Below are 24,061 nucleotides of genomic sequence, written 5' to 3'. Positions count from 1 at the left end.
AGACCATCCTGGCTAACACGGTGAAACCCCGTCTCTACTAAAAATACAAAAAATTAGCCAGGCATGGTGGCGGGCACCTGTAGTCCCAGCTACTCAGGAGGCTGAGGCAGGAGAATGGCGTGAACCCAGGAGGCAGAGCTTGCAGTGAGCCGAGATCGCATCACTGCACTCCAGCCTAGGCGACAGAGCAAGACTCGGTCTCAAAAAAAAAAAAAAAAGAGACCCAAAAAAGGGCAATTTCCCAAGGTTCAACCTATCACATGGTGGAGCCAGGACTCAAACCCAGAGAGTTGAAGTCAGCCCATATTTTAAACCCCCATATTTTACTGCCTCTCCACATAGTCTATCTTGACCTGATTCCCTGACTCCATGCTCGTTGTTTTTCATTCTTCTCAATTCTTTCACCCCTTTCATCAGGGATTCTAATGTTAACTATACCCATCATTACTCAGCATCCATGCTGTCTGTGTCTACTATGAACAGGAGAAAACGGAAGCTTACTATTCTTACAATCAAGAGGTAGCACGCAGCATAACCAATTCCAACACCTTCACTAGAGGTCAGAGGAGCAGAGCTATTACTCCCACAATCTTAACACTTGAAACAAATCTGACCCGGGCCAAGAAAGAGATGAGGAAAATCCCAGAAAGCATTTGTTTTGTTTTGTTTTCTGAGACGGAGTCTCACTCCATCACGCAGGTTGGAAGGCAGTGGCACGATCAAAACTCACTGCAGCCTCTATCTTCCCAGCTCAAGCAATCCTTCACCTCAGCCTCCCAAGTAGCTGGGACTAAGTGTGCACCATCACACCGAGCTATTTTTTTTTTTTTTTTGTAGAGATAGGGTCTCACTATGTTACCCAGGCTGGTCTCAAACTCCCAGACTCAAGCGATCCCTCCCACCTTAGCTTCCCAAAGTGCTGGGATTACAGGAGTGAGCCACCACACCCAGGCCCCTAGAAAGCATTTAAAGCAGAGACTGTCTTATCAGATTGCTGATAAATCACCTGCTCAGCTAAGGTATCATCCATTCCCAAGTCACCAATATCAAGGTCAACAAACTAATCCAAAGACCATCTCAATGAAACCTTAATTCTTTCTGTTATAAATAACATCCCAACTGTTTCAACAATCAGAAAAAAGGGGGAAAAACACTGTGACTCAAAAAATGTAAAAATTTTCAGAGAAACAAAGAATAATAACTACGATTACAAAGTATATTTGGTATAACTAAGAATGAGGTATACAAGCTTTGAGTATAGAAATTTGGGCTCTGGCTCCAGTTATCTGCTCTATGACTTATGCTCATATGCTCTATAAATTACTTGACTTTTCTGAGCCTCAGTTTTCTTATCTTTAAAATGAAATGGCCAGGCACCTTACAGGAATCCCAGTACTTTGGGAGGCTGAGGCGGGCAGATCACTTGAAGTCAGGAGTTTGAAACCAGCCTGGCCAACACGGTGAGAAACCTCATTTCTATTAAGAACACAAAAATTAGACAGACGTGGTGGCACTCTCCTGTAATCCCAGCTACTTGGAAGGCTGAGGCATGAGAATCGTTTGAATCCGGGAGGCAAAGGTTGCAGTGAACCAAGATCACGCCACTGCACTCCAGCCTGGGTGACAGGACAAGACTCTGTCTCAAAAAAAAAAAAAAAAAAAAAGGTAAAATGAAGATAAATACTATCTCAGAAGATAAAGCACTTAACACCTAACTTTATGAGCACTGAAGTTTATTTATTCATGCCTATAATTCCAGCACGTTGGGGGGCCAAGGTGGGAGGACTGCTTGAGGCCAGAAGTTTGAGACCAGCCTGGCTAACGTAGCAAGACCCTATCTCTAAAAAGAAAATAATAACTTAAAAAAAAAAGTATTTATTCAATGATACTCATAAAAAAAAATAATAATAAGACATTCTGGCTGGGCATGGTGGCTCATGCCCGTAATCCCAGCACTTTGGGAGGCCCAGGTGGGTGGATCACCAGAGATCAGGAGTTCAAGACCAGACTGGCCAACATGGCAAAACCTTGTTTCTACTAAAAATAAAAAAATTAGCCGGGTGTGGTGGCAGGCACCTGTAATCCCAGTTACTCGGGAGGCTGAGGCAAGAAAATCGCTAGAACCTGGGAGGCAGAGATTGCAGTGAGCCGAGATCGTGCCATTGCACTCTAGCTTGGGATGCAACAGCGAAACTCCATCTCAAAAGAAAATACAAATAAAAGGACATTCTGCATCAGAGAAAGCACCAAAGCAAGCCTTAAAATTCAGGAGAGTGGATGAGAAACAGTACCAGAGTGAAGACATATAGAAGGCATAAAATGGCCAGGCGTGGTGGCTCATGCCTGTAATCCCAGCACTTTGGGAGGCCAAGGCGGATGGATCATGAGATCAGGATTTCCAGACCATCCTGGCTAACACGGTGAAACCCCGTCTCTACTAAAAAATTAGCCGGGCACAGTAGCACACACCTGTAGTCTCAGCTACTCGAGAGGCTTAGGCAGGAGAATCGCTTGAACCCAGGAGGTGGAGTTTGCGGTGAACCGAGATGGCGCCACCATACTCCAGCCTGGGTGACAGAGACTCCGTCTCAAAAAAAAAAAAAAAGAAGGCATAAATTATATCTTTTTTTTTTTTTTTTTAAGACATATTATCGCTGTGTTGCCCAGGCTGCAGTGCAGTGGCACAATCTCGGCTTACCACAATCTCCACCTCCCAGGTTCAAGCAATCCTCTGACCCCAGCCTCCCAAGTAGCTGGGACCACAGGCATGTACCACCACACCAGGCTAATTTTTGTATTCTTAGTAGAGACGGGGTTTCACCATGCTGGCCAGGCTGGTCTCGAACTCCTGACTTCAAGTGATCTGCCCACCTAAGCCTCTCAAAGTGTTGGCATTACAGGTGTTAGCTACCGTGCCCAGCCCCATAAATCATATCTTTAAAAAATGATTACCACTCAATAATATACATTAAAAACATCTGATGCCTGCAGATACACGTCCCTCTAATTGGCAAGAAAATATTTTCCTAAAGATCATGAGTCTCAATAAAAATAACTCTGAGATCCCCTTTAAGGTAAGCATCCATAACTATAAAATGATACATATAAAAGGTTATTAATTACAACATAATTTATTTATTTATTTATTTTTTGAGATGGAGTTTCACTCTTGTAGCCCAGGCTGGAGTGCAATGGTGCGATCTCAGCTCACCGCAACCTCCGCCTCCCAGGTTCAAGCGATTCTCCTGCCTCAGCCTTCCAAGTAGCTGGGATTACAGGCTTGCACCACCACGCCCAACTAATTCTGTATTTTTAGTAGAGACAGAGTTTCTCCATGTTGGTCAGGCTGGTCTCATACTCCTGACCTCAGGTGATCTGCCCACCTCAGCCTCCCAAAGTGCTGGGATTACAGGCGTGAGCCACCGTGCCTGGCCACATTATTTATTTATTTTTTTGAGACAGGGTCTCACTCTGTTACCCAGGGTGGAATGCAGCGGTGTGATCTTGGCTCACTGCAACTTCCACCTCCCAGGTTCAAGCGATTCTCATGCCTCAGCCTCCCCAGTAGCTGGGACTACAGGCACCCACCGCCACGCCTGGCTAATTTTTCGTATTTTTACTAGAGACAAGGTTTCGCCATGTTTGCCAGGCTGGTCTCGAACTCTTGACCTCAGGTGATCTGCCCGCCTCGGCCTCTCAAAGTGCTGGGATTATAGGCATGAGCCACCATGCCCAGCCAAATTACAACATTATTTATGAGAACAACAACAACAACAAAATCAAAAACAAGCCATATGTCCACCAAAAGGGATGTGGTTGAAAAAACTATGGTACATCCACCCAATAAAAAGTATGCAACTGTATAAAAGTATAAAGATGTCAAAACGGCCGGGCGCGGTGGCTCAGGCTTGTAATCCCAGCACTTTGGGAGGCTGAGGCAGGCGGATCACGAGGTCAGGAGATCGAGACCATGGTGAAACCCCGTCTCTACTAAAAATATAAAAAATTAGCCAGGCGTGGTGGCGGGCGCCTGTAGTCCCAGCTACTCAGAGAGGCTCAGGCAAGAGAATGGCGTGAACCCGGGAGGCGGAGCTTGCAGTGAGCCGAGACTGCGCCACTGCACTCCAGCCTGGGCGACAGAGCGAGACTCCGTCTCAAAAAAAAAAAAAAAAAAGATGTCAAAACAGGGTATAGAATAATCTATATAGTATGCTATCTTTCAAGTAAGGGATAGTATACATAACATGCTGCCTTTTATATAAAAGAGAGTGAATGTGTGTACAAACTTTTGCTTGTTTTTTCAAAATAAAACAATGGAAAGATTAATCAGAAACTAATGAAAATAGTTCCCTATGAGGATAAGGGGAAGACTGGGTAATGGGGCTAGAGATGAAAGTAAGCCATAATGCTTTACATATTTTAAAAATAAAATAAAATTGAAAAATTTTTAAATTATATGTAAGTCTAAGAAGCAAAATGTAGCAACAGTTGGACAAAATAATTCTACCATCAACTATGTAATATTTATTAACTATCTATTGTTTTCAAAACATCCTGCCTATGCTAACATGGAAGCCAGCCAAGTAACAAGAAAGAGCAGGACTAAGGCCCATCTTCAGGCCAAAGGAAGCCAGAACAAAAATGGCAGGACCAAAGCAAAGTACTAAACTCTACCCATGCAATATTTAAACAGGTTCCCAGGTAGCTTCATTTCAGAACTGTCAGACAAAATCTAATCAGCATATTCTCCTCTTCAAAGTCTGATACCAAGGAAACAAAGGTTCCCATGATCATTCGTATGCCTGATTATATCAGCACAACACATGGTTCGTGCCTTCATGAAGGCAATTACAACATTATACTATAACTTTCTTTTGAGACACGCTCTGGCTCTGCTGCCCAGGCTGGAGTGCAGTGGCACAATCTCAGCTCACTGCAACCTCTGCCTCCTGGGCACAAGCCATCCTCCCACCTCAACCTCCCAAGTAGCTGGGACTACAGGTACACACCACCATGCCTGGCTAATTTTTGTATTTTTTGTAGAGATGGGATTTCACTATGTTGCCCTGGCTGGTCTCCAACTTCTGAGCTCAAGCAATCCGCCTGCCTCAGCCTCCCAAAGTGCTGGGAATACACGCATGAGCCACTGTACCCAGCCTGTACTGTAACTATTAATTTCTGTTTGTCTCTGTCCTCTCCCTTGCAATTGCAGGGATCCTCAAAATGGAAGCAATGTAAGTTATTCATCTGTAAGTTTAACTGCAGTATCTGGCATACAGTGGGCACTCACCGTATCAATTCCATGAATATTGAATAAATTTTATAAACAGACAATCCCTAAGAAGATTTTCCGCTCATAAATATTTTTCCTACTCAAGACAAAATTTCACTATTGAAGGCTAATTTATTTGGATCTGTCTTCCAGAGTCTTTAACAAAATAGATACCTCTAAGAAGGGTATCAATGTTATCTCAACTGCTGTAAGCTAATATGTAAAGAGAATAAGAGAAAATGGCCCAAAGTTGAAGGGAAAGATTAGAAAGCAAACAACTTGAGAAGCAGAAAAGTAAAAGAAATAAGATGAAAAGGTAAGATGGGAGGGAGGCAAAGAAATACCAGACTTTTGCCTAAAATCTGCCATCACTGACTCTTGTTATGACTGAATTGTAAACATTTCCAAATGTATTCACATCTAACACATTTTTCCTTAGAAACGAAAAGGATGAAGTTGGTTTTCACTTTTCTCAAAATGCTCAACAATGGTTGAAATTTCCTTTTTGATGTTTTCCTTCTTTGATCAAAACCAAACCAAAGAAGAGAAAAAAACTACAAATACAGTCTTTCAGAAGCTAAAAGAGCAACATCATTAGAAAGACTTTAGACATATGAAAATTCGGACAGGTGAATTTTCAAGGTTTGGGATGACAACTGAAAATCGTGAATATGACTGGAAGAGCTTACATTCCATATTTGTATAATGTTTAAGAAAAATCAAAGTTTTAAGAAAAGCAAATTACTAATAAAAACTAATTTGAAAGCTCGAAAAAAAAATTCCTGCCTTTAGGGATCTTAAAATTAGTTCAGGAGCTAAGACATTAATATATGAAAAGATAACAAAAGGTAACAGATGGTAGCAGCCACCTGAGTGATCACAGCAGAAATAAAATTTGATTTGGAATATGGAAAGAGAGAAACAGAATGCTAGAGGACATTCTACTTGGAGGAAAGAATATAACAAGTTTAAAAGATCTAAGTGTGTTTTGGGTGGAGTGGGGTTCCACAAGTGGAATATTGTGTGCACTCAGTCTCAGAATGTTTACCAAGACATTTGTCACCTCCACCCCATCATCTGATAGCACAGAGCAATATAACTTATGAATAATGCTAGTACTTAACGACATGACATTATCAACTTCTCTGAATAAAGAACATGTTCTACCCTTTACTATTCTAAAATACTTCCTTCTTGAGATTCTGATATAAAGCTGAACATTTATGAATAGAATATTTAATTGCTTAAAAGAATTTTTCCTAACAGCCCTAAAGGTTGACTATAGAGAAAATGTTTTAAGACACTGCTAATCCTCATAGCTAACATTTGAGAAGCTAAGAACAAGACATTTAAAATTATTTTATTAAATTTCAGTTTTATTCTATAAAGAAGCATTTCTGACCATTAAACTAATAAGGTTAAACAGACTTCTTAATACCAGCTCTATTGACCAGGTGCAGTGGCTCACGCCTATAATCCCAGCACTTTGGGAGGCCAAGGCGTGTGGATCACTTGAGCCCAGGAGTTCAACACCACCCTAGGTAACATAGTGAAACCCCATCTCTACAAAAACAAAACACAAAAATTACCCAGGCATGGTGGCACACAGCTTAGTCCCAGCTACTTAGGGGACTGAGATAGGAGGATCACTTGAACCTGGAGGCAGAGGTTGCAGTGAGCAGAGATCCCGCCACTGCACTCTAGCCTGGGCAACACAGAGAGAATCTGTCTCAAAAAAAAAAAAAATGAGCTCTTTATAGACATATAATTTATATTTTTAAAAAGACAGCTTTATAGACATATAATTTATATACAAAAAATATTTAAGTGTATGGTTCAATGAGTTCTGACACATATAGTCATCTAACCGCCATCACAAGACCAAGTAATTTTTAGTCTTCTCTTTAACTCCAAAATGCTATGAATCAGGAAAACTGATTTCCTATAAATGGCTTTGAGTTTCTGAAGTGTGATCTTTTAAAGTTTTAGAAATTATAATACAGTATTCTAAAAACATACTATATACCTGCCATCATTCATTTTGTATAATAATTGGAACTTCAAGGACAACATGAAAGCATCAAAGTCTTAAAACACATACATACCTACTCTTTTTTCTAAGAGGTTTCCTTGTTGGGCTAACTTGATTGCATGAATATAGCCAAAGGAAGCATCATAGCCAAGCATTTCACAATATATAAGTCTCACCATACATTCTTTCATCATTTTCTGAAAAGCAAAATACCCAGTAGCTGTATAAATAAATAGAATGTTTAGATTGTTTTACTATGTTCTCATAATTTAAAAGGAGGATCCTTTAATCCTGGCACTGAAGAAATAACATATATATTACAAATTAATCACCCAATATCGGACTTTATATAAATAAAAATTGCTCCCAATCTTACTTACCAACAGTATTACTTTCAGTAAAATTATGTCACTATTTTGTTAGTGGCACTACCATAAAATAAATCAACTGTAGCTGTTTCTATGTGCCCCTAGTGAAAAAATTGGCTATAATGTGATACATGGGGTCTTCACACAAGATTTCGTCATGGTCATTTTACTTGGCTTCTAAAATACAGCACATAATTTTAGTAGACTTTGTCAAATGAAAACATCCATAAAATTCCCACAAGTTGGTAATAATTTCTGTAACAAAAATATTTTTCACATTGGAAAACTAAATTGCACCTAGATTTTCTTCAGAATTATTGTGCTAAGTACAATATGGAATAGTTTGCTTTATAGGCACTCTTTTTTAATAACTCACAATTATAAACTGAGAGGCATGATTTCATTAATGGCATAGCTATTGTAATAATACTTAGTTTTCTAATGGGGTCTTTTAATATCTTCAATGCAAGCCAAAAATTTTTAAGAGATGCTAAAAAATTTATCACTAAGATATTTGCATTCTCAATATTTATGGAAAATCTTAATCAGAAATAAAATATATAAATAAAATGTGTTTCAAAATAACTAAAAGCTCATAGACTTTTTTTTTTTTTTTTTTGAGACAGAGTCTCGCTCTGTCACCCAGGCTGGAGTACAGTGGCAAGATCTCGGCTCACCACAGCCTCCACCTACCAGGTTCAAGCGATTCTCATGCTTCAGACTCTCGAGTAGCCAGGACCACAGGCGCACGCCACCACGCCCAGCTAATTTTTGTATATTTAGTAGAGATGGGGTTTCACCATGTTGGCCAGGCTGGTCTCAAACTCTTGACCTCAAATGATCCACCCACCTCAGCCCCACAAATTGCTGGGATTACAGGTGTGAGCCACCACACCCGGCCACATAGACTATTTTAATATGTCAAAATTAATTAGGGTTAGCATATTACAGGACTATTAAATCACAAAATGCTTAGGAAACAGTAAAATTGAATATTTGAAAGCAAGGATAATAATGTTTAATATAAATATAAAGAGTTTAAAGAGAAACCATAGGAAAATCTTAAGGGAATGAGATTTAACTCAGGTCACTTGTGCTTAAAGCAGTAAAAGTTAATTTATTAACACATTAATTAAGACTACAAAATACTAGCTGGGCACAGTGACTCACTCCTGTAATCCCAGCACTTTGGGAGGCCAAGGAGGGCAGATCACCTGAGGTCAGGAGTTCGAGACCAGCCTGACCAACATGGTGAAACCCCATCTCTATTAAAAAAAATACAAAAATTAGCCAGGCGTGGTGGCCTGTGCCTGTAATTAATCCCAGCTATTCTGGAGGCTGAGGCAGGAGAATTGCTTGAACCCGAGAGGCAGAGGTTGCAGTGAGCCAAGATCATGCCATTGCACTCCAGCCTAGGCAACAGAGCAAGACTCCATCCTCCCACTCCACCCCCCCTCCAAAAAAAAGCTACAAAATACTGAGAAAACAAACAAAAGATAAACAAAAAATACTGGAAGTCCCTCTTCAGACTTCTATGTTAATTAGGAGTTAAAGTGTTCATTTAAGCCATTAAGTTTTAACCCTAGATTTGTAACATTTTATCTCAGAGTTTTTCAAAAGTCATTACGAACTTTATCTAAGTGAGATTACATGTCATGCATTTATTTTTAGAGATGAAAGTGCATTCCCCAATGCAGGAATTCTCTTTGCAATTTCTCTGACAACCAACCTTTACATGAACAGCTCTGGGACAGACTACTCTGTAAGATATACACAGAGTTGGATGGCCATAGTGTTATAAAACCTTCCTTTCAAACTCTGCCTTCCTAATCTCTACCTATTTATCTTAGTTCTGCCCAACTTCAGGTTTCTGCCTTGGAACAAGGAAAATTATATACTGATGCCAATCATAAAAAATGGAAATCTAACAAACAAAAACCATTTCTGTTTAACATTTCTATCTAGTACTATGAAGCATAATTATTTTATCCATAGCCACAGACACACATACATGTATACACACAAACATACATATACATATATACACACGGATATATCAGATTATGTTTTGAGTTTTATTTGCCATATACTATTATTATGACCACAGAAGAAAATATATTCATTCTCTCAGACTTTACAAGTGTTATTCAAATTCACAATCATGTGCTTATGCAAAATGATCACCCTGATATTTTTACTGGCGGAGACGGAAAACATTCCCACAGTGGCTTGTATACTGAAGACACTTACCAAATATTTGCTGAAGAAATGTTGCTTGAAACAAAATCTCATTTAAAAAAAAATCAGGCCAGGCACGGTGGCTCACACCTGTAATCCTAGTACTTTGATTTAGGAGGCCGAGGTGGGTGGATCACTTGAGGTCAGGAGTTCGAGACCAGCCTGGTCAACATGATGAAAACCCCAACTCTACTAAAAATACAAAAATTAGCCAGGCATAGTGGTGGGCACCTGTAGTCCCAGTTACCAGGGAGGCTGAGGCAGGAGAATCAGTTGAATCCAGGAGGCAGAGGTTGCAGTGAGCTGAGATCGTGCCATGCCACTGCACTCCAGCCTGGGTGGGCAACAGAGCGAGACTCTGTCTCAAAAAAAAAAAAAAAAAAAAATCAAACTGGGTTTTAATCTAGCTATGCTGGGACAGCCCCACAGTGGCCTGCATAATAATGAATGACCATTCATTAAATAATTGCTGAATATTGTTTGAAAAATCAAATTATGTAGAACAAACTTTAAAAACAACTAGGTCTTAAATAATAAAATTAGATATACCTACAATATATTAATTCAGGTCTGAAAATACCATGTTGAAATCCCAACCTTTGCCAAATACATAACATTAAAAACATCAGATCAGCACTAGGATCCCAAGAGTATCTCCACATTTATGTAATCATCATCACATTAGCCCTGACTTCACATAGGCAAATCTTGTTCTGGTGCAAACCAGTCAACAATAAAAGGCTAAAGTTAACATGAGTTGCTACCATCTATAATTCATTTTGACCACGATAAATCAAATTTTAGCAACCGATCATCAGTTAGATGCCATTATTGAATCCACAGTAGACTAGGTTTCAAATTCAAATGTGCTGGCACTGACTATGCAAACCTACCAGGGTTGTAGTAGGAGCAGAAACAGTCGCTTTCAGACTACTCAGTTCCTGCTGGATTAATTTTTCTTCTTCCTGAGAAAGTGAAAATATTTAAATGCTTAACTGTCTTTTAAAACTGTAACAGCATTTATCTAAAGGGAAAAATATAATTTACAATACTTTTAATTTAAAAGAAACATTATTTTAAATGAGAGTTACAAATATTATGTGCTTACGATCTATCTAAAGGCATTTCTCCAAACCTCAGAACCATCCCTGGAGAGAATAAATATTTCCAGGCTAACCCATCCTTCCTCTTTTCTTTACTCAGTTACTTCCCCTTAATGGTAGAATAGCAGAAAATGTTTTTTTAAAAACTAAAGGTGGAGGCCAGGCACAGCAGCTCATGCCTGTAATCCTGGCACTTTGGGAGGCCAAAGCGAGTGAATCACTTGAGGTCAGCAGTTTGAGACCAGCCTGGCCAACATGGCAAAACTCCATCCCTACTAAAAATACAGACATTAGCTGGGCATCCTGTAATCCCAGATACTCAAGAGGCTGAGGCAGGGGCAGGAGAATCGCTTGAACCTGGGAGGTGAATGTTGCAGTGAGCCAAGATCATACCACTGCACTCCAGCCTGGGCAACAGAGCGAGACTCCATCTCAAAAAAAAAAAAAAAATTAAAAGTGGAGAGAGAGTAGAAATTCTCCATGTATTGGCCCAAGAAAAGAGTCTCATCTCACATCTTCCCCTTAGAAGTAAAAAGTCTTCATGGAATTAAGAAATAGGGTAAGAAAGCAGAAACAGAAATAGGTCTTTTTCCCGTAAACTATATTCTTCTTCCCTGTCTTTTGCTCATTCCCCAAATCCTTTCCATAACTTCCTATCTCAGACACATACCAATGTGGTCACTTCTACTGTCTGCATTGTATGTTATCTCCCTAAGCACTTAAAAAATTGGCCCCATTTTTTTTTGGCTAATATCATGCTACCTTTAAATTACACACTGAATTACATGTTCATCAGATGGCTATTCAAAAGCCACGAGTGAAGTACTGATACACGTGGATGCCTATCTACAGTTTCAAACTGCTATTTAAGACCAAAAATAACTTTTTAAAAAATTTTATTGAGCATCCCTTAAAAATTAGCAAAGGACAAAAACCTTAAGAAAAACAACATTATTAAGGCCACAAATGGCCAGGCGTGGTGGCTCACGCCTGTAATCCCAGCACTTTGGGAGGCCAAGGCAGGTGGATTACCTGAGGTCAGGAGTTCAAGACCAGCCTGGCCAAAATGGCGAAACCTTGTCTCTACTAAAAATATAAACATTAGCCGGGTATGGTGACGTGTGCCTGTAATTCCAGCTACTAGGGAGGCTGAGGCAGGAGAATCACTTGAACCCAGAAGGCAGAGTTTGCAGTGAGCCAAGGTTGCACCACTGCATTCCAGCCTGGGCGACAGAGTGAGACTCCATCTCAAAAACAAAACAAAACAAAACAAAACAAAGCCCACAAATAACGATTCTGGAATGTGAAGCTGGTTCTCTCCGGATAGCATTAACTTATTAGAGCTGCCAAAAAATGATTTTTTTTACACCTTCAGAGCACTTTCTTTTCTGTCTTTCCTTCTGTTTTAGCACTTACATTGCATTGTAGTCATGCTTATACTTGTCTTAAGCCCAAAACAAATGACCAATTCCTTGGGAAAAGAGAATGTGTTTAATTCTATTTTCCTGTGTCTAACACAAAACCTTGTTCCATAAACATCTGTTGAACAAATAATGACATTAACACATGCTCTTTTTAAGATATAAACTCCTTGTAGCTGTGAATCGGTATACTACACAATCCGTGCAACCATCGAGCGCCTGTGGGGGCCCGGGGCGGTGGCTCATGCCTGTAATCCCAGCACTTTGGGAGGCCGAAGTGGGCGAACACTTGAGGTCAGGAGTTCGAGACCAGCCTGCCCAACATGGCGAAACCCTGTCTCTACTAAAAATACAAAAATTATCCGGGCGTAGTGGCGTAGGCCTGTAATCCCAGCTACTTGGGAGGCTGAGGCAGGAGAATCGCTTGAACCTGGGAGGCAGACGCTCCGGTGAGCCAAGATCGCACCATCGCACTCCAACCTGGGCGACAGAGCGAGACTCCGTCATTAAAAATTTAAAAATTTTAAGGCCGGGCAGGGTAGCTCACGCATGTAATCCCAACACTTTGGGACGCCGAGGCGGGCGAATCACGAGGTCAGGAGATCGAGACCATCGTGGCTAACACGGTGAAACCCCGTCTCTACTAAAAGTACAAAAAATTAGCCAGGCGTAGTGGCGGGCACTCGTAGTCCCAGCTACTCGGGAAGCTGAGGCAGGAGAATGGCGTGAAGCCGGGAGGCGGAGCTTGTAGTAAGCCGAGATCGCGCCACTGCACTCCAGCCTGCGCAACAGAGGGAGACTCTGTCTCAAAAAAAAAGAAAATTAAAAAAATTAAAATTTTTAAAACCTTAAAGCTCCAGCGAGCCAAGATCGAGATCGCACCATTGCACTCCAGCCTGGGCGACAGAGCGAGACTCCGTCATTAAAAATTAAAAATTTTTAAAAGCTTAAGAATTTTTATAACTGCTCATTTTCAAAGCCCATTTGAGGCAGAGACTTAGCAAATTTTACATTTTGAGAGAACTATGCTTTTTCTTTGCCCAAGACGTTGTTCTAACCCAAGAACCTCAAGCTCCCCACAGATATTCGACAACAGGCTCACAGGATCTCTTCAGGTATGCGACATCTGAACTGTTGTTCAGTTGAAGGCACCAGAGCACAGAAGGAAACTAAGTAGGGAAAAGAACTTTGTGGAAGGTAAATAACGTTTGACACCTCCATCGCACTAGGTATTTTCACACGCTTGACATCTCACCCAATCCTCAAAACAAACAAACAAAAAACCTATGAATTATGTATCAGCACTTTTCCACGCCAACGTTGAGAAAACACATGGAGGGTCAGAGGTTACAGAAATGTTCCCCAGATCAAAGAGTCAGTGTCAGAACTAACTGTGGAAACGGCCTCCCTGCTGTCAGTCCCAGCAGGAAAGTGAAGCTTCCAGGCAGACGAAAGGACTAACCGACACAGCAGCCCCTGAGCCCCGCCGGAGGGCTAACCCCAGAGGCCTGGAGTCTCGCCGCCCGGCCAGGGCCTGCTGGCGCGGGGGCCTCACTGCGATGTCCCTAAGCTCCCGGGCCGGCGGGCACCTACGTGCTTGGAGGTGAGGGCGGTGATGCTGCGGACGAGGCTGCCCAGCCTCGAGGAGAAGGACGCCTTGGCGGCCGCGGGCCCACCGCCGGGCTGGTTCTGCAGAAAGAGCCCCGGCAGCGCCGTCAGCGTCTTCTCCACTATGTCGCTCATCGCCGCAGACGCCCGCGATCCCGCAGCCGCGAGGCTTCATGCCCGGCCGCCGCTGCCGGCCCGGCCTCCGTAGGCACTTCCTGTGTTTTGAATAAGAAATCTTTATTGGCGTCCCGCGTGAACAAGCTCAGTGTCGTTCTCGCGAGGGGCCACCAGAGGGCGCAAGAGACCGCGGGGGTGGAAAAGGCCGCTCGCCCGAGATTGCCCGCGGAAGTAGACCTCCTTTCTCGCGACGGGGTAGCGGTTCCCGGATCCCCCAGAACTGTGAGTCACCCTGAGGAAGCCGCCAGGGACCTGGCCCTGTTAGGCATTGTCTCCCAGAGTCCCCCTTTCCCACTTGCCGCCTCCGCGTAGCCCGGGACCGCGTCCGGAGTTGCGTCTCCCTGGATGCGCGTTTTTCGGGACGTCCCCGCCCCATCCGCCGCCTCTCACTGTCCGCGGACCGCGCGCCACCCGCCCGCTTCCCACAGGCGGTTTCCCGCGGGTCCCCGGCGCCGCGCGCGGCTCCGGCCCTGGCGACTCTTGGGATACCCGAGTAGTTGCGTGATAGCGGGGCTGTCCTGAGGATTCGGCGTGCCAGGTTGAGAGCCCGTCGCGTGCCGGGGACTCGCGGCCACTGTAGCTTCCCGTCCGCCCCTCTTCTCCTGGGATTTGGGGAGGTGGACGGGAAAGAGAAGTGGTCGGCGGCCACCTTTGCCGACTCCTCCTCAGCAAGTCGCAGTTGAAAGGTCACCTTCCCGGAGTCCACTCCCCTGGCGCGGCGGGCAAGGATAGGTCTCCACGTCCCACCCTCTCACAGCGCTCGGTTCTGTTCCACTTTAGAACAAGTCGCAGTTGCCAGTACGTAAACAGCTCCCCATAGAGAGAGTATTTTATTCATTCCGATTGCTCCAGCTTTTACCTAGAACAGAGTCTGGTACAATGGCTCTCCAAATGTGGTCTGGTGACCTCAGGGTCGCTGAGACCCTTCTAGGGAATTCACAAAGTCAAAACAATATTGATAACGTTTCTTACATGTTATTTGCCGTTTTCACCCTCATTCTGTTGGAAGTGTACAGAGTTTTCAAGAGGCTAGATGACGATTGACTAGCTGGTAAAATGTATGCTGGAGTATCCTTGTGTTTTCTAGAATTTTCTAAGATAGTAGGTTTAGGGCATAAATACGTGCGTTTTCAGAGATTAATGCAGTTTGCCCTCAGTACTCCTAGTGTGTTTCTAGGAGGTAGGTTAGATAGGTGGTCATAGCCTCCCTTCAACGGGAACAAACTTACTAAATAAATAGAACAAACCAGCACATAGTGTACAAACCACATCCCAGGCTCCTGGTTAGAAAATTTTGTAGCAAAGAGGTAGAAGAGCAGAAGGGAAAATCCCCAAACTCACAAGCACAGAAACCCATGATCAGTGTCCTTGGGCTGAATTATACTCATTATAATAGTAAAAAAAAAAAAAAAAAAAAAAAAAAAAAAACACACTCCTGGGTGAAGATTTAAGGTACTAATAAGACATGTAATGTATATACTAGCATATACAACCACAGCGCACATGGTGCTAGAAGACCAGAGAACATGCTTAATAGCAGCACCCGTTCTCCCCCCTTCATGAATGATCCTGTGAGACTCCTACAAAGGGAGTTTCCCCAGTGTCAGTGCTTGCTGTCTCACCTTTGAGCAGCCCGCTCTGATTAGCTGTGAGGGTGTACTTTCGCTTTGCAGTAAACTCTTTTGCTTGCTTTTACTTTGGACTTTAAAATTATTTTGCACCACGAAGTCCAGAACCTCAACCCGCCTACCAGCTACAGTTACACTTACAGGCTATCTTCGGTTATACCTGCTCTAATCTCTGTAACCTCCTTGTCACCTAATAAATGACTTTTTTGAAATCCTGAAGTTGTTCTAATACCTATATGGGAACATAAGAAAAAAGTTCAGTTTGTTAGCTTGTCTCGCAAGAATATTTTTTAATATGTTGAGAACATGTTAAAATATTTAAACTTTATCTAAAAGGGATATTCATTTATTTATTTAATTTTTTTTTTTTTTTTGAGAGTCTCGCTCTATCACCCAGACTGCAGTGCAGTGGCACGATCTGGGTTCACTGCAGCCTCCTCCTCCTGGGTTCAAGCAATTCTCCTGCCTCAGCCTCCCGAGTAGCTGGGATTACAGGCACCCGCCACCATGCCCGGCTAATTTTTGTATTTTTAGTAAAGACAGAGATTCACCATTTTGGCCAGGTTGGTCTCGAACTCCTGACCTCAGGTGTTCTGCCCACCTCAGCCTCCCAAAGTGCTGGGATCACAGGCGCGAGCCACCGCGCCCAGCCAGAAAGGGATACTCTTTTAGAATTTAATTTTTTTATTTTATTTTATTTTTTTTAGATGGTGTCTTGCTCTATTGCCCAGGATGGAGTGCAGTGGTGTGATCTCAGCTCACTGCAACCTCCACCTCCCAGGTTCAAGCAATTCTCCTGCCTCAGCCTCCCGCGTAGCTGGGATTACAGGTGCGTGCCACCACGCCTGGCTAATTTTTTGTATTTTTAGTAGAGATGGGGTTTCACCATGTTGGCCAGGATAGCCTCGATTTCCTGACCTCATGATCTGCCCGCCTCAGCCACCCAAAGTGCTGGGATTACAGGTGTGAGCCACCGCGCCCAGCCTAGAATTTAATATTTTGTCGTCTGGGTGCGGTGGTTTATGCCTATAATTCTAGCACTTTGGGAGGCCAAGGCGGGCGGATTGTCTGAGCTCAGGAGTTCCAGACCAACCTGGCCAACATGGTGAAACCCCGTCTCTACTAAAAATACAAAATATTTGGATGGGCACGGTGGCTCACACCTGTAATCCCAGCACTTTGGGAGGCCAAGGTGGGTGGATCACAAGGTCAGGAGTTCAAGACCAGCCTGGCCCACCCATGTCTCTACTAAAAAGATACAGAAATTAGCCGGGCATGGTGGCGTGCGCCCATAATCCCAGCTACTCGGGAGGCTGAGGCAGGAGAATTGCTGGAACCCGGGAGGCGGAGGTTGCAGTGAGCTGAGATTCCGCCACTACTGCACTCCAGCCTGGGCGACAAGGCAAGACTCCATCTCAAAAAAAAAAAAAAAAAAAAAAATACAAAAAATTTAGCCAGGCATGGTGGCACACCTGTAGTCCCAACTACTTGGGAGTCTGAGGCAGGAGAATTGCTTGAACCTAGGAGGCGAAGGTTGCAGTGAGCCAAGATCGCACCACTGTACTCCAGCCTGGGTGACAAAGCAAGACTGTCTCCAAAAAAAAAAGGAATTTAATATTTTATCTTCAAATTAAATTTTGTTTTATGTATAGTTTTTAATTTTAGGCTTTTCCATTGGCTTAAAAAGAGGATACTGGAAGATTCACTTTCTAACCTTCCCATATGTAAAGATGCTGAAAAAGATGAAGCTGACATCAGTATCAGAATTCGCTGACTCAGGGAAAGGGAGAAATCTGGTTGAAACTATAAATAACAAAGGAAAGTATGACAAAAGCTTCTTTCTTTCCCTTGGCATTAGAGCTGTTAATCACTTGCCTTATTTTATGTCATTCAACAGAACATTTTCAAATACTATTATGGTGCCAATCAAATTGAGGCATCGTTTTCAGACCAGTCAGAATTTAAAAGAAAGGGAATTGAATATTTTCAACATAGACATGATATGCTTTATAAAAGTCAAAGCTTTTGTATTACCATTTTCAAAGTAAAAATGAAAAACCTACTGAAGCAGCTTACACATGAGAAGGACCTGCAATAGCTAAAAGACTAATGAATGCCTGCTAGATGATAATCAGTAAAAGAACTCATGGGAGTGCTACTTTCCAAAGATGCAGTAACTCACCAAATTAGACATTTAGTTGCAGGCCGGGCGAGGTGGCTCATGTCTGTAATCCCTGTATTTTGGGAGGCCAAGGCAGGCGGATAACTTGAAATCAGGAGTTTGAGACCAACCTGGCCAATATGGTGAAACCCCGTCTCTACTAAAAATACAAAAAAAAATTAGCTAGGCGTGGTGGTACATGCCTGTAATCCCAGCTATTTGGGAGGCTGAGGCTGAGGAATCACTTGAACCTGGGAGGCAGAGGTTACAGTGAGCTGAGATGGTGCCATGGCACTCCAGCCTGGACAATAGAGCAAGACTCTGTCTCAAAAAAAAGAAAGAAATTTAGTTGCAAACATAAAGACTGAGTTAATATCTCATCTGCAGAGTTATAATTCCTTTAAAATGAACATAATTTTTCATGTAGCTGGACTTGTTGCTTTGCTTATATCCATCCAATGTCAGCACCAACTAATTCTTGAAGATCTTCTTTTACATAAATCTTGACAAGAAACACAAGTGGTGATAAAATAATGTATTAAACAACTTGTTTGAATCTCATAGTTTATCGTGGAACAATACACTCAATTTTTTTTAAGTCGGTTTCACTTAAGAATATCCTTGATGAAGCAGTAAGAATTCTTAATTTTATTAAACCTCAGTCTTTTGGGTGCACTTTTTTTTTTTTTTTTTTTTTTTTGAGACGGAGTCTCGCTCTGTCGCCCAGGCTGGAGTGCAGTGGCGCGATCTCGGCTCACTGCAAGCTCCGCCTCCCGGGTTCACGCCATTCTCCTGCCTCAGCCTCTCCGAGTAGCTGGGACTACAGGCGCCCGCCACCACGCCCGGCTAATTTTTTGTATTTTTAGTAGAGACGGGGTTTCACCGTGGTCTCGATCTCCTGACCTCGTGATCCACCCGCCTCGGCCTCCCAAAGTGCTGGGATTACAAGCGTGAGCCACCGCGCCCGGCAGGGTGCACTTTTTAAAAAATATTTTTTGTGACAAAATGGGAAGTACTCATAAAGTACAACCTCATAAAGTATAAACTTTAAATCCTGAGGCTTTTTTTTTTGGCCGGGCATGGTGGCTCAGGCCTATAATCCCAGCACTTTGGGAGGCCGAGGCGGGTGGATCATGAGGTCAGGAGATCGAGACCATCCTGGCTAACATGGTGAAACCCCGTCTCTACTAAAAATACAAAAAATTAGCCAGGTGTGGTGGCGGGCGCCTGTAGTCCCAGCTACTCAGGAGGCTGAGGCAGGAGAATGGCGTGAACCCAGGAGGCAGAGCTTGCACAGAGCCGAGATCGTGCCACTGCATTCCAGCCTGGGCAACAGAGGAAGACTCTGTCTCAAAAAAAAAAAAAAGAAAAGAAAAAGAGTTTCATATTAAAAAACAAAACACAGGAGAAAATCTTTATGACCTTGGGCTAGGCAGAGTGCTTAAATATGACGTCAAAAGCACAGTTCACTGCCGGGCGCGGTGGCTCACGCTTGTAATCCCAGCACTTTGGGAGGCCGAGGCGGGCGGATCATGAGGTCAGGAGATCGAGACCACGGTGAAACCCCGTCTCTACTAAAAATACAAAAAAAATTCGCCAGGCGTGGTGGCGGGCACCTGTAGTCCCAGCTACTTGGAGAGGCTGAGGCAGGAGAATGGCGTGAACCCGGGAGGCGGAGCTTGCAGTGAGCCGAGATCGTGCCACTGCACTCCAGCCTGGGTGACAGAGCCAGACTCCGTCTCAAAAAAAAAAAAAAAAAAAAAAAGCACAGTTCACAAAAATAGCTGACAAATTGGATTTTATCAAAATTAAAACTTTTGGGTTTAAAAAACATCCATAATAAATTGAAAAGATGTAGACTGAAAGAAAATATTTATAACTCATATATGTGATAAAGGGCTTATATCCAAAACATACAAAGAACTCATAACTTAGTAATAAGAAGACTAATAATCTAATTTTAAAATGAAGTAAACATTTGAATAGACATTTCACCAAAGAGGATATATAAATGACTAATAATCACTTGAAAAAATGTGCAACATCATTAGTCATGAGGGAAGTGCCAGTCAAAACCACAATAAGATAGCATTAACACACCCACTAAGGTACAACCAAAAAGTCAGACAATACCTAGTGATGGAGGAGTTATGGGAAAACCTTCACATATTGCTGGTGAGAATATAAAATAGAACAGCCATATTGTGAAATCGTTTGGCAGTTTCTTAAAAAGCTAAATAGATTTGCCGCACAACTCAGCGATTCTGCTACTAAGTATCTACCCAAGAGAAATGAAAACATATATTCATGCAAACACTTGTATAGAAATGTTCATAGCAACATCATTTATAATAGCCAAAAACTGGAGACAACCCAAATGTTCATCAACTGATGAATGAATAAACAAAATGTAGTTTATCTATATACAATGGACTATTATTCAGCCATGAAAAGGAATGAAGTACTGGCACATGCTACAACATGGGTGAACTTTGAAAACATTATGCTAAGTGAAAGAAGCCAGTCACAAAAAACTGTATAGATAGTGTATGACTTCATTTATATGAAACGACCAGGAAAATTTTTAGAGACAGAAAGCAGATCAGTAGTTGTCTGAAACTGAAGGTAAAAAATGAGGATTGACTGCAAATTCTCTTTTTGTTTGTTTGTTTGTTTTGTTTTATTTCTTTTCCTTTTTTTTTTTTGACTGCAAATTCTCACAAGGAATTTTCTGGGTGTTAGAAATGTCCTAAAACTGGATTGTGACAGTGGTTGCACAAAGCTATCAATTTACTAAAAATTATTCACTGTACACTTATAATGGGTGAAGTCTTATGGTACATAAAATATATTTCAATGAAACTAAGAAAAATTCTCATGAATTTCAGAAATGCTAATTTATTGTTGATTGACAGTCTGCTACAGGATCTTTCTGGGACTTAGTGACTAGAGATGCATGCAGAATTAGAAAGATAAAATAATTTGTTTAGAAAAATTAGTAGATTGAGAAGGGTTTGGTGGTGGTCAGAGAAAAACCTTGGGAATGGCAAAAAGTTAGTCAGGAAACTCTCCAGGCTGAGAAAGGCCTCGAAAAAGAGACACTGGGTGGAGTTCTAGGGACTGCAGCAGTGGGGATTTAGGCAACTTTGTATACGGTTCCACTCTCATGCCCAAGGGGGCGCCAGAGCAGCAAGCCTCAGTCGTGATTGTGGACATTCCCAGCCCCTAATGCTGGGTCACGGTACCGCGTTCATTCAAAACCTGACCCAGGTTTTTTAGAGACCAGGACTCTCCATTTTGTTTTATTATCTTTCTTGGGAGGCAGAGGGAATTTGCCTGAAGGTGGCTTCCTTTTAAGTCTGAAAGTGCAACAGGAAGAGCCAAGTGAGGCCCTGTGACTCTATGGAGAGAGGCAGTGGTTACAGCCCAAAGAAATAGCCCTAAGAAGAGCTTTTTCAGAATGACACATGCTAGTTTCTTCCTCTCCTTTCATGACTCAGGTCCACATTTCACACAGAATTTTGCCTGTGCCAGACTTTCCTCTGCCTTGACCGCTAGCCAGCAGACTGTGTCCACAGTGTTTTCCCGCTCCTGCTCCCCAGTCTGAATCAGCCTGGTAAAAACATTAGCTGGAAGATATCTGTTTACTGGGTAAATTCCTCTACAACAAATACCTTTGCAATGAAAATCTCTGTTTAACCAAAAGTTCTCCACAGCCCAGCTTATGTCTAACCTAGTTCAAGCAGTAATCCATGAAATAAAACTCTACTCCATACCACATATTTAGACAGTCAAGTTGAGCTACTTGTAAAGAGATTTGACCTGTAATACTTTTATTTTCCCCGAGGAGCTGGAAATATAAGTAGAGGCAAAAACAGAGTCCCCTTTGCACTTGGAGAGTATTTTCCCACATGCACTCATTTTAAAAATCCAGTTCCCAGGAAATCTTTGTAAGGAATTTTCCCAATAGTCTACCAGATCCAGGACAAGGAAGAAAGATAGGCTCCAGACTGGATAAGCAGAGACCTTCCCAGAAGGAAACAATGGGAATTTAATATTCAAGCAGGCTCTGATCCAGAGCATTATGGGAACTGATCAAGGGATCAAAAATGAACCAAGAAACTAAATAACATTCCAAAGAAGTGATAGTACTGTTGAAGCCTGAGGCTGTACTCCACCGCGCCCAGCCCTGTACTAATATACTAACGAGAATCAAAACTTCAAAAACTACAGTATGTAGATCATATGACAGAATTAATTGTATCAGTAGTCCTTCTATACTGCTAAGAGCAAGATGTTACATACAGATGATGCACCTTGATTTACAATAGGGTTACATCCCAAAAAACTCATCATAAGTTGAAAATATCTTAAGCAGAAAATGTATTTAATACACCTAGCCTACTGAACATCATAGACTAGCCTACCTTAAAAGTCTCAGATCACTTATGTTAGTCTAGAGTTATTTTATAATAAAGCATTGAATATCTCATGTAATTTATTGAATACTGTACTGAAAGTAAAACAAAATGGTTGTATGGGTGCTCAAGGTATGGTTTCTACTGAATGCATATCACTTTGCACCTGGTAGAATTGAAAAATTTTAAGTTGGGGACCATCTGTACTGCTAAGAGCAATGTTGTTAGGGGAAGCCATTTTCTCCCTCTCCCAGGTCCATAAAATAGAAACTTCCAGTTCAGAAGAATTGTGAAAACAGCATTTGCCTTCCTGCTATTTCCCCTCTCAGTTATCCCCAAGGAAGGATAACTGACTCATCTGACTGAACCACTGAGGAAGGAACTGAGCATGTTCAGCCCTTTTTGCAACCTTCGTGGACTAGCCTGCCCACTAGACAGGTGCATCCTCCCACCAACCCCATCACTGAAGCATGTGCACCTCCCCACACACATACACTCCTGCCTCCCCAAAAAGTTTAGGAGTCAAGTACAGTCATGTATCATTTAAAGACAGGGATACGTTATGAGAAATATGTAATTAGGTCAGTGATTCCCAACCTCTTTGGCACCAGGGAGGGACCAGTTTTGTGGAAGACAATTTTTCCACAGACTGGAAGGGGTGAGGTAAGGTTTTGGGATGAAACTTCCACCACAGATCATCAGGCATTAGATTCTCATAAGGAGCATGCAACCTAGATCCTTCGCATGTGCAGTTCACAATAGGGTTTGTGCTCTTATAACAATCTAATGCTGCTACTGATCTGACAGGAGGTGGAGCTTAGGCAGTAATGCCCGCCTCCTGCTCACCGCCATCGCCATCACCTCCTGCCGTGTGACCTGGTTCCTAACAGGCCAGGGACCGGTACCTGGAACCAGGTGATTCTTTGTTGTGCAAACATCATAGAGCACACTTAAATCTAGATGCTTACTACATACCTGGGCTATGTGATGTATCTTATTGCTCTTAGGCTACAAACCATATACAACATGTTACTGTACTGAATACTCTAGGGAATTGTAACACAATAGTGTCTGTGTATATAAACATATAGGAAAGGTACAGTAAAAATACAGTATTATAATCTTAAGGGACCACTGTCGTATATATGTTCATCATTAATTAAAGAGTCCTTGGCTGGGCACGGTGGCTCATGCCTGTAATCCCAGCACTTTGGGAGGCCGAGGCTGGCGGATCACCTGAGGTCGGGAGTTCGAGACCAGCCTGACCAACATGGAGGAACCCCGTCTGTACTAAAAATACAAAATTAGCCTGGCGTGGTGGCACATGCCTATAATCCCAGCTACTAGGGAGGCTGAGGCAGGAGAATCACTTGAACCTGGGAGGCAGAGGTTGTGGTGAGCTGAGATCGTGCCATTGCACTCCAGCCTGGGCAACAAGAGTGAAACTCCGTCTCAAAAAAAAAAAAAAAAAAAAAAAAGAGTCCTTATGCAGTGCATGACTGTATTAGGAAGTCTGATTGTGAGACCTGACCGGCAGCTTCTCTACTCTGTCCTCACTAAAGCTGATGCTTTTATCTCCCTCTGTCTGATTTTTGTGTCTATTTCTCAAAAGGAATTCAGATGGTTAACAGCTGT

General features: G+C 42.4%; 1 protein-coding gene and 1 long non-coding RNA gene across 2 annotated transcripts in view; one reads left to right on the top strand and one right to left on the bottom strand.

Moving 5' to 3' along the window:
• AP4E1 (adaptor related protein complex 4 subunit epsilon 1) overlaps positions 1 to 14,234 on the bottom strand; it is a 93,031-nt gene extending 78,797 nt beyond the window's left edge. Inside the window, exons 1-3 of the mRNA XM_058427209.1 lie at positions 14,028 to 14,234; positions 10,804 to 10,875; positions 7,378 to 7,501 (exon numbers count right to left, since the gene is read on the bottom strand). Coding sequence (XP_058283192.1) covers positions 7,378 to 7,501; positions 10,804 to 10,875; positions 14,028 to 14,177 — 346 coding nt within the window. The 5' untranslated portion in view covers positions 14,178 to 14,234. The remainder of the gene's footprint in view (positions 1 to 7,377; positions 7,502 to 10,803; positions 10,876 to 14,027) is intronic.
• Positions 14,235 to 14,355: 121 nt separating this feature from the next.
• Positions 14,356 to 24,061, top strand: part of LOC116481463 (uncharacterized) — a 40,283-nt gene continuing 30,577 nt past the window's right edge. The window contains exon 1 of the long non-coding RNA XR_004251584.2: positions 14,356 to 14,441. This is a non-coding gene — a long non-coding RNA (uncharacterized LOC116481463). The remainder of the gene's footprint in view (positions 14,442 to 24,061) is intronic.

Source organism: Hylobates moloch, unplaced genomic scaffold (genome assembly GCF_009828535.3).
Source record: "Hylobates moloch isolate HMO894 unplaced genomic scaffold, HMol_V3 SCAFFOLD_14, whole genome shotgun sequence".
In the NCBI taxonomy this organism is placed as follows: Eukaryota; Metazoa; Chordata; class Mammalia; order Primates; family Hylobatidae; genus Hylobates; species Hylobates moloch.
This window is presented reverse-complemented; position numbering and strand designations above follow the sequence as displayed.